The 14,784-nt window shown below is 36.1% G+C and overlaps 1 protein-coding gene across 1 annotated transcript in view; it reads left to right on the top strand.

Annotated features, from left to right (window-relative positions):
• The window catches only part of LOC150100847 (voltage-dependent calcium channel type A subunit alpha-1-like), a 1,659,894-nt gene that overhangs the window by 356,783 nt on the left and 1,288,327 nt on the right, over positions 1-14,784 (top strand). Inside the window, exon 14 of the mRNA XM_090401918.1 lies at positions 1,561-1,688. Within this exon, the coding sequence (XP_090258044.1) occupies positions 1,561-1,688 (128 nt within the window). The remainder of the gene's footprint in view (positions 1-1,560; positions 1,689-14,784) is intronic.

Below are 14,784 nucleotides of genomic sequence, written 5' to 3' on the forward strand. Positions count from 1 at the left end.
CTGATAAAGTGCTTGTTCAATAATTCCACTATATCCTTTGCAACTGTTATTCTGCTGCCATGACTATCTACCAGTGTTAATCTGCATTAATTATTCTTTCTCTTGCTTGCCATATAGCAGAAAATACACTTGAGTTAACCTTGGCCTGACCAGCCAATTTCCTCTCACACTGCATCTTTTCTTTCTTTACCATGCTCAGCACTTTTATAGCCTACACTTTATACTCTTCATGGATTCGATCACCACCAACTATCTTGTACCTTCTCCATAGCATTTTCTTTTCCAGCACAGCTTAATTGATTTTACTGTTCATCCATTTTATTCCCACTCAATTTCTCACTTATCCCTTGGTATGCAGTTATACATTGCTTTTGTCAGATATACTGCCTTGTGAGTTTGCATTTCCATATCTGGGCACGTGGGTTTCTTGTGAATGATGAGGTGGAGAGGATCCAGAGGCGCGTGACCAAGATGATAGCAGGCCTATGGAATGAACCTTATGAGAACAGGTTGAAGATTTGTGAGATGTAGAAATTGGTTGACAGACAGTAAAAGGTGAATTGCTTGTAAATGTTCTACATAGATCTTGTAGGGTATTCCAAATTAAGGATAACAAAATATGAACCTCTAAGGACTTTGACCTAACTTTTTAACCTATTGTGCATCATAAAGTGCATTTCAGGTATAAATGGAGACCACCATAGGGCAGTTGTGAGGTCATTGCATTATTTTACAATTTAGTTAGAAAGACCTGGGTTTTATTCCCATCTAAAATATTAGGAAAAAACCTTATGAATAAAAAATTATTAGCAGGTTTCATGCAAGAGGGGAGGGTTCTCCTTCTGGAAACCCTAGTTTTTATCCTAAATAGACACACAACAAAAATAAAATAAATGAATAAATGGCTACTAATACAAGCAATTAAGATTTATATCTGTTTATTATTACTTATTAGTGTATTATGTGTATGTGTATTATGGTTATGTTATTATGTGTGTTTCTTAATGATTGTTTCATATGATTATAAATTAACATAATTGCAGATCCCCTTCACTACCATAGGCATTAAGTTGTTTACTTGATAGTTTATTGTATTTCTTTGTAAGATTGTTTTTATAAATGCATTATAATGAAATAAATGAAATATCCTACTAATATTGTAAATTCCAATTATCAGTTGCATATTTACTTTCATTTAGAAGAATTTATATTTCTCTTGGTATTTGTAAATGGACATGTGTATAATACACAAAAACATACTTTTTGTCTATGCATTCCAACTTTTCCTTTTTTTTTTGCAAATTAGAAAGGAAATTATATAAACATACTTTAAGATTCCATAATACCTTTTTTATCAAAATATTATGGAATCTTAAAGTATGTTAGTTTAATTTCCTTGCTGCTGTTTTCATTATCATGGGATAAAAATTATTCCTAGTGCTAAAACTATACATATATAGTTGGAGTACTAAATTACATATCTTCCTGCCATATCATTGAACTTATATCCTCAAATAAAAGTAGTTTTATAATAAATGATGAGAATTTTGTTATTTCCAGGTTTTTTATTCGCCATGCCGTCAAAACCCAGGGGTTTTATTGGTTTGTCATTGTTTTGGTGTTTTTAAACACCCTTTGTGTAGCTGTCAGTCACTACGGACAGCCAGAATGGCTTTCCGACTTTTTATGTAAGTAAGCACTTTCTTCCTATTCAATTGATTGCTCTACTTTAAGAATATAGATTGCACTTGATATTAACAGAAAGGGATTGTATAATAATAGAATAAAATATTAATAGCATATATCTACAGATTATTAAACTCCTATATATATTATACATATACAGTTTGCCTGTTAAATCTATATAATAGGCATTACTAATATTGTTCTGTATTTATGTCTGTCATCTCATTTGTATATAATGAAATCTGTATTTTAATCATTTCCAGAAATCACTAATCAAAATTTTAATTGTTTGCTTAGTTAAAACAACAATGGAAAAAGTTATCTACACATTACTCAATATACTTCATAACTCAATATTTCTTGTGATTATTGCAAAATGCATTGCACAACAGCATTGCATAAAGTAATTATATATTAAAATAATTTTCTGCTCTTTATTATTATTATGCTCTCTTCTGGAGTTGTGGTGAAGGCACTAGAGAGATTGGTGAGAAGTTAAGTAGGACACAGAAATGGGTTGATAACAACAGTATTCTCTCTCTCTGGTTATCAGCATAGGTTTATTAAAGGGAGGCCATGTTTTACTAACTTACTTATGTACAAGGTGACGAATGTCCTGGACAGGGGAGATCCATAAACAGTGGTATACTTACATTTTGCAAAATCTTTTGATAGACTACCACATGACAAGCTATTAAATAAATTGAAATAGATGGGAATGGATAACAAACCTCTCTGTTGGATTGGTTGCTGGCTATCAGATAGGTATCAGAAAGATGTATATGGGGTGCAGTATCCCCAAAGAGGAAAGTGTGCTAGTGGTGTGCTGCAGGGATCAGTTTTGGAGCATTCTTGTTCAATTTGTATATATAATTATTATTATTATTAACATCTGCCTTCCATGGAGTCAGAGACTCATCGTGGTAGGTGTACACTATTGCACATGATGCTTATCTAACCATGCCTTAATACAGTTTCCAGTGATGACCTCTTGTTCTATTCCTCTCTTCCATATCAACCTGATAACAATCCCCTGATTAGCTTATACGTCTCAATCGCTCAGTTAAGTAAGTTTGAACGCGGTTAGTAGTTGGAAGGGAGCCAATCATTCGATGCTGTTGGCACACTCTCCCTCAATGAGTCTTTGGACTCCCTGGAGGTGTCAAATAATAATAATAATAATAATATCCCCCCCCCTCTTCCTCCTATTCACGAAACTTTGCAACTTACATTCTCTCAAAGTGTCCTTGCGCTGCACATTCCAAAGACCACTGACCACTTTTGTGAATATTGTCTGAACCCTTTACAACATATCCATGTCACCATGAAAACCTGATGACCAAATCTGTGCAGAATAATCCATATGAGGCCTGATCAAGGCCTTATACAATGGCATCATAACCTCTCTATGTTTGCATTCAGGATCCTCCGCTCCATAATTCGATGTGAGATCTTCACAACTTGTGCAGTGTGGCCCCTGAATTTCAGGTCCTTATCTACCATCATTGCCGGATCTCTCATCTCTATTTCCTTTAAAGTTTCCCAACCAAGTGTATGCTTTGCATCCCATTGTTGCTTACCAAATCTCAAAACCTTGCACTTTGCAACATTGAACTGACAGTTCTACTTACTAGTCCATTCATGCAATCTTTTCAAATCCTCCAGTAAGGCCATAACATCTGCTTGACTGCATTGCTCTCCCCAATTTTTCAACAGTGATAATAATAATAATAATCGTATGATGATACACGGCCGTGAGTCCCCTTTACGGGGAGGTACAGCACCACCTCAGCCCCCCCCCCAAATTTTATCCAGCTCCGGAACCGGCATAGCTGATGAATCAGACCTATGGCTGGGTCAGTATTCCTGACTGTAATCCGTGTGTGTTCACTGGACTGGTTTGCCTGCTTGCGGGATGAAAAAACTGCAGATAAACTGGTGGAAAAAACCCTGGTGTCCATGCTCAAAACCGGCTAACTTGGCTATGGCTGAGGAAGATCCTTAAGCAGGAATCGAACCTAGGACACTCCTTCCCCAAGCATATGGTTGCGAAATGCATAGTCACTAGGTTAACTGTGTGGACTTCATCAGTGATATAATTATATAGCTGAAAAACAGCTATATATCACTAGTTAAACCCATCCAAATATCATTAACATACAAATTGAACAACATTGGTCTCAAAACTGACTCCTGCAGAACACCACTAGTGACCTTCCTCTTTTGGGATACTGCACCTCCATATACAACTTTCTGATACCTATCTGACAGCCAGTCACTGATGCAACTCAGAAGACTGTTATCCAATCCCACCTGTTTCAATTTATTTAATAATTGGTCATGTGGGAGCCAATCAAAAGCTTTTGCAAAATGTAAGTATACCAGTGTTTATGGATCTCTCCTATCCAGGACATTTGTCACATTGTACATAAGTAAGTTAGTAAAACATGTTCTCCCCTTAACAAACCCATGCTGATAACCACAGAGTATACTGCTGTTATCAATTTCTGTATCCATTTCTGTATCCATTTCTCACCAATCTCTCCAGTACCTTCACCACAACTCTGATATACAGATTAGCCTATAATTTAAAGCTACAACCTAATCACCACCTTCATACAGTGGAACAATTTTACCCTCCTTCCACTCTCTTGGAACCTGTGCTGTTCTATGACTCTTATTAAACAGGCATGCCAATGCTACTGCAAATTCCCTGGAACATTCCCTTAAGATGCATGGTGATATGTCATCAAATCCTATCACCTTATTGACATCAAGGTTATTTATTTCCTCAAATGCCATCTGCTTAATCACAATTAAGCCATCCTCTACACTTAAGTTCCTCATGATTCCACATTTTTCATGTTTTCCACATTTTATAAACATGTTTCATCCTGAGCAGGATGAAACATGTTTATAAAATGATCACTGAATGCTTCAAGAATGTCTTCTGCAGCAGTTACCATTGTACCATTTCATCCATTAACATCATCTTACCATGATTATTCTTCCTTCTGCTTGCCACATATCTAAAAAAAACTGTTTAGGGGTTTTTATTCACCTGATTTGCCAATTTCTGCTCATACTGCCCTTTTGGTTTACTCACTAAGTTACTCTCCTGATGTGTTCTTTTTTTACTTTTCATGTAACTGATTAATAGCATTATTTATCCTGTACTTCCTCCAAAGTTCCTTCCATTTCCAGATTTCATGTTTACGTTTCTCATTCATCCATTTTACACCTACCTTATTCAGCATTTTGGCCTTCGGAATGCATTCACACATTAATGCTATCATGTATTTCTTTGTCAGTTCCCAAGCAGCATTTATTTCATTAATGCTCAACTCCCAATTCCATGCTATAGCTTCAAGCTGTCTCCTAAGCTTGTCATAATCCCTAGCCTGATAATTCACATATATCCTTTCCTCACAAACGTCTGCATATGGTTAGCCACAGCCTGATAATCACTTCATGATCACTTTGACCACTGCAGGAGAGTGTGAAACCCAACTCACAATTACATTCTCTGAAGATATGATTAGATCTAAAACTCTCGATCCTCACATGCCATCCTTTACATGCTGCCTGAGATAGTTATCTCTCAAGAATTCAGGAAATTCATTTTCCTTGTTCCCAAATAGTATTTCTTCATTCCTATCTCCTTGTCGTCCGGTAGCATCCTCTAGCAAGAAGGTTGCAGCAGATGAGCAGCTCTTCTCCATTTCTCTCTGTCTGTTGCCTCCATCATTCTTAAACCAGTCCATTCCACGATGTCATTGAACCACTCTCTAGTTGGTCTTTCACATCTTCTCTTCCCCTGAACTTTCCCTTGTAATATAGTTCTTGTCAGGTGTCCTGAAGAACCTCTCAGAAGATGTCCTGCAAATCTGGTCTTTCTTTGCATAATATTCTTGAGCAGTGTTCTTTCCATCCCAACTCTTCTTAAAACTTCTTGATTTGATATTCTCTCTGTATAGCTAATCTTTTCCATTTTTCTATAACACCACATTTCCAATGCATTAATTCTTTCCATATCTCTCTTTCTGAGTGTCCATGACTCACTTCCATAACTTGCAATACTCCAAACTGTTGCTTTTACTATTCCAATTCTAACACCTATTTTAATATTCTTGTTAATTAAAATTCTCTTCATTTCCATAAATGCCAAATTTAGCTTTGCCTATTCTATTTCTAATGTCCAACTCTGAAGTTCCTTTCTCTGAGATCCAGCTACCTAAATGTTGAAATCTTTCCACTTATTCTAAAATCTTTCCTCCACATCTTATCTTTACATTATCTCCTATTTTTCTGCCCAATATCATTATCTTGATCTTCTTTGTGTTAATCCTTAGTCCATACTCTTTACAAGAGTTTTCAATTCTTTGAACAATTTGTTGTAATCCATTTTCACTTTCTGCCATCACCACCTCATCATCCACATATCTTAAGTTATTAATGATTCTTGCATTTATTTTTATTCCTTCTTCTACATCCTCAAGTGCCTCTCTAAGAACTTCAGGATGTAGAAGAAGGTTAAACAATATACTATAAAATTCACTATAAAGGTTAAACAATAATGGTGATAACTTGCATCCTTGTCTAACTCCTCTCTCCACTGGGAATTCTTCTGTTTCCTCTCCATTTACACATACTGATGCTGTTTGTGACAATATAATCTCTTTAAAATTTCCAAGTCATAAGAGTCAATATCAATATTTTCTAGAATGTCAAAAAGTCTTTTATGTTTCACTGCATCAAACGCCTTTTCAAATTCTAGAAATCTCCAAAACAACTTTCCACAATGGTTTAGTGTTTTCTCCCCAATAATTCTTAGACAAGTTATAGCCTCTCTAATTCCTCTGTTGGTTCGGAATCCAAACTGTTCCTCATTCATTTCTTTTTTCTATTTTGTTCTTAATTCTCTCTGAAATTATTTGTGCCAAAATTTTTGCTGTGTGAGTTATAAGACTTATCGTTCTAAAATTGTTACAGTCTAAAACTCCCATCTTTTTTGGAATGGGGATAAAAATTGATCTTCTAAACTCCTCTGGTAATTCTTGTCCCTCATAAATTCCATTAATAAATTCCATCATCTAAATTCCTTGTAAGTTCTATTTTGTATACCATCTATTCCAGGGAATTTTCCTTCTTTCATCTTTTGAATTGCTAGATTCAATTCCTCCCTCATGATCTACAGCCTCTGCCCACTATGCTCTTTCGTTTGATTTTCTCCTCTTCCTCTGTCTTCATAAAGTTTACTTACATATTCTTCCCATCTCTGTAATATCTTCTCTTTTTCTATCAGAATTTCACCTCTTTCATTCTCGACTGCTCCAGCCCTTTGCATCTTTCGCCTTCCTGTCATCATATTAATGTTTTTATCATTTCTTTCTCCCTTTACTGTTGTATCTTTACTTATTTCATCTAACCGCTCTTCCTTTTTCCTTCTTATCTCTCTTTGTATCTCCCTACTCAAGTCTTTATACTACTTTTTTTTTCTCCTCTGTTTTACTGTTAACTAACTTTCTTCTTTGTGATATTTTCCTCAAAATATTGTCCATCATCCATGGCTTCTTTCTTTTCTCCCTTTCCTCTTCTGTTTTGGCTAAATGTAATTCTGTAGCAGTAATTATGCTTTCCTTCAGAATCTTCCATTTTTCACTTACATCATCACTTTCTTGTATATTTCTCTCATTCATTTCTTTTTTTTTTTTTTAATTCATTCATTGTACTTGTATCTTCAGCCACTCCATGTATCATGATTTGTTCCATTTCCCTGTAGTTACCTTTTTTAGATTAAAATCCTCATATTAGTTGACAACAACATATGATCTGTATCACAATCTGCTCCTGGATATGTTGTCACATCTTTTATAATGTTTCTATATCTTTTGTTTATCAAAACATAATCTATCTGATTTCTTCTACTATTTATATCCTCTCCTGGGGCTTTCCACATATACAATCTTCTTGAATGTTTCTAATCCAAGTGTTCATAATTGCTAAATCATTTTTTCTACAAAAATCCAACAACATATCTCCTCTTTCATTTCTCACTCCCAATCCATATAGCCCAACAATATCTTCCTCCCTTCCTTTTCCAATTTTTGCATTCATATCGCCCTGTATTATAATTATATCTTTTGTTTCTTTACATTTCAAACCCTGTTCTATATCACCATAAACTCTCTCTACCTTCTCATCCTCATAATCACAAATAGGGAAATATATCTGAATAAGTAGAATATTTCTTGGTTTTGCTTTCATCTTTACTACCAAAACTCTTTCTGAGATTTGCCAGTAGCCTTCCACACATTCTGCCACTCATTTATTCAATATTATACCAACACCTACTTGATGCTGCTCTTCCCCTCCTGAGTAAATTATTCTCATTCCATCCTCTGTTCAAAAATCTCCTTCTCCTTTCCATATCACCTCAGCCATTCCCAGAACATCTATTTTCAATCTTAGCATCTCCATCTTTACAATCTTCAATCTTCCAGTTTGAAGTAAGGTATTCACATTCCAAAATCAAATGTGAAAATTACTTTTAGCCCCTTTTCCACATGAATATATTCCATTTTCCTCTTTTCCGCCTCCCGCAGGCTTTAGTAAAGAAGATTCACATGACTGATATGCAATCTGGTCAATATCCATACTGGAACAAGTGACTTCCCTGGTAGCCAATTGCGCAGTTCCGGACCCAGGAGTCCCATCCTGAACTGTGCATTGCTCGTCATTTTGATCCTTGCTGCTCATCCAAACTATGGAAAACTAGAAGCATAGTGGTTTCCCTTACCTTCTATGCATGAAGAAATGAAAAAAAATAGAAACATAGAAAGATTCACCCCTAGCCCTCGAGTACTCTAATAGCATTGGGGGGAAGGAACAAGAAAGAAGAAAAGGAAAGAAAGAAATAAGAGTAGGGACCATCCTATAGATAATATAACAGATGTATATTACATGAAATAAGGTATGGTCCAGCATGAGGTACCTTTGGTTCGCCACTCCCATACTCACTAAAGTGAGCCCTTGAGGAGCATTCCTATCTATACTACCATAATTAAAATCACCCATAATAATTACCCTTCCTCTGTTCACTAATCCAAGTTTTTTATACATTTCTTCATCACCACTCTCCACATTCCCTGGCCTATAGCAACATCCAACTAAATATGTCTTCCTGTCATCCTCCACATTACACCATACATCATAACCATTGCCACTATTTCCCGCTTTCATGTCTACCCTATATGGACATACCCTGCTATCATCAGCAGTACTCTTCTTCCCTTCTTGTTCTTTCTATCCTTGTGAAAAATACTGTATCCTTCCATTTCTATTATCACTAAAATATCATCTTCATTCAACCATGTTTCACTTATTCTAATGATTTTCCAGTGAATAAACTCAATCAATGAAACCATTTCATCTCCCTTATTTCTGATACTTGTAAACAAGCACAGTAATTCATTTTTAGGTCTATAACCAGTCTTATCTAAGCCACTTGTTGATTGTGATTTCCCCACTGTCCACCTGTCCAATCATGTTGATTACCATTTTCACTGCCAGGGTTCCTCCCCCACCCCCCTCGCCATTTCCCTGTTCCTCCTGCATTCCCGTTCTCTCTTCATCTCTCACACTACTACTACAAATCCTTTCTTTTAGGCTTATACGGTGATCAGAATACATTTTGGAAATTATAGAGACAACTACCATGGTTTGAGTGCAACAATTTGCTCTAATCAGCAAGCTCTTAAACAAGAATTAAAAATTATTAGCAACACATTTATAAATAATGGCTATAACAAAAATACTATCAAAAATACTATTAATAAAGTCCTTCATAAAACTTCATCAAAAAAGAATTTAGATTACAGTAAAACCATAGCCATCCCATACATTAAAGGATTATCAGAAAAAATCAACAGAATCCTACACCATTATAATCTCAATTCCACCTTTAAACCACCTACAAAATTAAAAAACATATTCAACTCCTCTAAGGATCCTCTCCTCACATTGACACATCCTGGAGTTTACTGCACCTGTAACTTACCTTATATTGGTGAAACTGGACACACAATCCCTATAAGGAAAAAAGACACATTAAATATAACAATTTTGGCAAAGCAGGCCTCTCAGACCATGCTCTCAACACCTTACACCAAATTGATCGGAAAAGTACCTGCTCTCTACACCATACAAAAACCTGGTATGAAAGAAAATTTAAAGAAGCCTGCAAAATTCTGATTAACCACCCTAATATCAACAATAATGGTGGCATGAAAATTCCAAGAATCTGGATGGTACATATTCAGCCTACTTAATACTTAGTACCCAGCATACTTGAGGACCTTAAGCAACCTTCAGCTAGTATTGGAAACCATATACTAACTGGTTGAACTTTATATGTATAATCATGTTTTTAATTTATATATATGTATAATGTTGCTCTCCAACCCAATGTAATTTTGTAACCAATAGATAATAATAATAATAGGACTCTAGCATTGATGTAGTCAAGGTTTTTTTTTTTTTTTTTCACCAGAGGTCAGGCCAACAATTGTTGTAATGATTGGTCAGTAACTTTAGTAAACCATGTAGATTGTAGTACAGCTTGTTTCTCTGTATATAGTGTATATGCTCCAGAAGATGATCTTGATATAAAGATCGAAACGTCCAGTGTCGATTTTGGTTTATATTAAACTAAAGTTTTACTCAAACACAGTATTTGTCTCCATAATTTCCAAAATGTTTTCACTCCAAGAACTTCTGTCTCTTCATTATCACTCTCCTGATTTTTCACTTTATCTCTTGCTTTTGATCTCTTGCACGCATCACACACTGTCTTTCCATCCATGAGCACTTTCTCCAGTACACTCACTCCAAAGCCATTCAGATGAACTGATCATGCCTATATAATTTCATTCTTCCCTCAAACACATGCCATTCATCCACAAACTGTACTCCATTCTCCTTGAACAGCTCCACTTGCATACCAAACATGCTTTTGACTCTCTGTTGCAACTCATTATTGTCATATCTTGGCAACCCCCGACAACCTTTCCCACTACTTCTTTATCTTTCACTCCTCTGAATAACCTCCTGATGAGTTTAATGGTGATATGCAACTGTTTGCAGATGATGCAAAATTGGGAGAGCAGTACATCAAGCAGATGTTATAGCCTTACAGCAGGACTTGAATAGATTGCATTAATGGGCAGGTAAGTGGCTAGCCACAACTCTGGTAATCACTTCATGATCATTCTCACCAACTGGAGGAAAGTGTGAAACCTCACTCACAATTACATTCTCTGAAGATATGATTGGATCTAATACTGCAGAAGTGGCCAAAATGAGTTACTTTGGCCACTTTTTTGTCCATTTCCATCAACATAGTTGATGGAAATGGACCCAAGGAATCAAGTTTGCATTATCAGCGAACAGCTGAAATATTCAACTGTTTGCTAATGATGCAAAACTTAGCAGTATAAGGTGATATAAAGGTCCTGCAAAATTGATCATTCTGATGATGGGTTTAAGTTTAATGTGAGAAAAGCATAAAGATTTGCACTACTGGATGAAAATATTACAAGCTAGATACTATATTGACAGAAATAGACTCAAAGAAATTGATGAGGCTAGTATGGCAATTACATCTTTATCATTTGGTCAGGCTCAGAAGAAATCCTCAACAAGTTTACAGAATTCATCAACGGTTTAGGGGGTGCTTAAGGGTCAAAGCTGTATAACTGAGAGGAGACCTCCACATAGCCTTTAATGGAATGCGGAGAACCAACCAGGGCTTCTGACCTAATGTCCAATCCTCACCTTCTCGTGGTGCACCCTGTTGGGTATCTACTTGGATACTGAACGAACGAGGATGGGCTAGCAATTTGGGATTTAGCCGACCAAATTGTATTCTTATTGGTTAAACCAAAATAAAAAATTATGGTACAACATGACAAAATTTCATGCCGGCTGGGGCGTCGCCTGGTTAAACAAGGACCCCCGTTGTTTCCGCCAGGGAACCAGGGCGAACAGCGAAAAGTCAGCTACTGGAACAAATCTGAAAACAAACCCCAACTCAACATCACCAGAGTTAAAGATCGGTACTATCGACATAAGAAGTCTGAATGGCAAAGAAATGGAGCTAGCTGAGGAATTAGATAAGTACCAGATCGACATAATAGGGGTGACTGAAACAAAAAAGACCAAAACTGGAGAGATCTTTCTGAGCAATAAATACAAAATGTTATATTCAGGCAATGACAATCAAGGAAAAGAAGGAGTAGCCATAGTATTCAACACAAAATACGAGGTTAATCATCTTGAATGGCAGTCAGTCTCAAGTAGAGTAATATGGGCAAATATGAGAATGGGGAACTGGACAATGAGACTTATTTGTGCCTGTGGTCCCACAGAAGGTTCTACTAAGGTAGAAGTGGATGAATTTTTTGAGGCTTTAGAAAAAGCAACTGACACAATGAAAAAGGAAAAGTTGGTCCTTGTTGGGGATCTAAATAGCAGAGTAGGAAATGATTGTGAGACATACAAAAATATTTTGGGAAAATTTGGAGAAAAGAGCAAAGCTAATAATAATGGCAAATATCTGTTGGATTTCTGCTCAGGACATGGACTGGTTATTACTAACACCATGTTCCAACATAAAAATGTGCACAAATTCACATGGAGAGAAGAGGCTAGGAATAAGAAAAGTCTCATTGACTATGTTATTGTTGATAGTGATGTTTTCTCCCTGGGGCAGGACTCCAGAGTGTACAGAGGATTTGAAATTGGAAGTGATCACTATTTAGTCTTGAGCAGGATAAAATTGAATTTCATATTGAAAAGAATAACATGTAAGAAAGTTTTAAAATGAATAAAAGATGACCAGCTCTCAGATGTGAACTGTAGACTAAAATACACAAAGATTATTGAAGAAAAAATGAAAGAGTTTGAGAACAGGAATCAAACCTTGGAGATTCAGTGGCAAACTCTAAAGAAAACATTAATTGATTCTGCCAGAGAGGCATGTGCTGAGGTTGTCTGCAAGGATAAAAAAATCAGAACTCCCTGGTGGACACAGGAAGTTAAAGAGGCAGTGAAGGAAAAGAAGAAAGCATATCAAAAGTTCCTGTCAAATAAGTCAGCTTGTGCTCTTAGAGAATATAGAGACAAATGCAAGAATGCTAAACACTGTGTAAAACTAGCTAAACAAAAGTCATGAGAGGACTTTGGCAAGAATATAGAAAATAAATATCAAGAAGGTGGCAAAATATTCTGGAGGTTGTTGAAGAAGCTTAGGAATGGAGGAAAGAATGCTGTAAAAGGAGTTAGAGATGATAAAGGTGACATGCAAACTGGAGCAAAAAGATATCCTTGAAGTATGGAGTAATTACTTTGAAAAACTGCTAAATGAAGCAAGCAGTGATGACAACACAGTGGTAAAAAACACTGATCAGGCATACAGGCAGGAATACATATCCATACTTGAAGTAGAAAAAGCCATCAAAGGCTTGAAATGTGGAAAGGCAGCTGGAGTAGATGATATTCGACCAGAAATGCTCAAGTATGGTGGTATAAGAGTCTTACAGTGGCTGCACTGCATAGTTCAGAAAGCCTGGACAGAGGGACGAATTCCTGATGATTGGAGTTGAGCTCTCATAGTACTCATATATAAAAAGGGAAATAAAACTGAATGTGAGAATTACAGAGGTATTTCACTACTGAGTGTTCCTGGCAAGATCTATGCAAGTATACTTGAGAAACAGTTGAGAAGAATTGTGGAAGAAAAGTGAAGAACAAGCTGGATTCAATCCAAACAGAGGCTGTCAGGATCAGATCTTCACTTTACGACAAATAGTCGAGAAAGCATGGGAATATAACAAAGATCTGTATTTAAGCTTTATCGATTTGGAAAAGGCATACGATAAGGTGCCAAGAGAGAAACTATTCAATATGCTGCAGTTATATGGCGTCAATGGAACATTATATCAAGCAATACTTAGTCTTTATTTGAGTTGTAAGTCAGCAATTAGAATTGAAGTTAGTACAGGAAGATGGTTTATTGTTAAATCTGGTGTAAGACAAGGATGTACATTATCCCCTCTCTTATTCATTGTCTATATGGATCACATTATTAAGGAAAGTGGTATTAAACATGATATCAAAATTGGAGATGTTAATGTCAGCTCGTTGCTTTATGCGGATGATGTTATACTTCTAAATAAATCTGCTACAAGTCTGCAAGATTCTCTGACTAAATTGAATAGCTGTTGTAATAGATATGGTATGAAGGTCAGCAATAAAAAGACAAAGACAATGAAAATAGGCAGAATCATTGAAAATGTCAACTGTGTTGTGAATGGAGAACCTGTGGAACAAGTAAAACATTTCAGCTACTTAGGCACGATTTTTACTGAAGATGGTAAATTAAATATAGAAATAGACAACAGAATCAGCAAAGCTGGTATGGTGGGAAGTCAATTGAATAAATGCATATGGAATAAGAGAGAAATTAGTCTGAACACTAAATTAGCTGTATACAAGACAGTGTTCAAACCAGTTTTAACTGATGGATCTGAGAGCTGGGTCAGAAGTAAAACACTTGACCAAAGACTAGAGACTGCAGATATGAGAGTCCTGAGAAAGATTATAGGCGTGAACAGATGGCATCAATGGCAATATCATATTAAAAATTAGGATATTAGGAAAGAACTTGACATTGTCAGCATCCAGGAATGCGTTAGCAGAGCTAATCTCAGGTGGTATGGTCACCTAAACAGAATGGGCGAGGAAAGATTAGCAAACCAAGTGTTCTCTGCCAGGTTGACAGGAAAATTACCCAAAGGAAGACCAAGATATAAGTGGATTGATACGGTACAAAGTGCCTTAGACGATAGAAATATAAGATCTGATAATGTTGGAGTCTTGACAAGTAACAGACTGATTTGGAGGAAAATTGTAGATAGGAAGTTAGTAATGATATAATTTTTTCATGTAGTACTATCATATCCTGTACACCTCTTGTGGGTACATGGCAGGAATTAGATGATGATGATGATGATCAACAGTTTAAACTAGAAAATCTGT

Source organism: Typopeltis vanoorti, chromosome 12, assembly GCF_054136105.1.
Source record: "Typopeltis vanoorti isolate ZY-2024b chromosome 12, IOZ_Tvanoo_1.0, whole genome shotgun sequence".
Taxonomy (NCBI): Eukaryota; Metazoa; Arthropoda; class Arachnida; order Uropygi; family Thelyphonidae; genus Typopeltis; species Typopeltis vanoorti.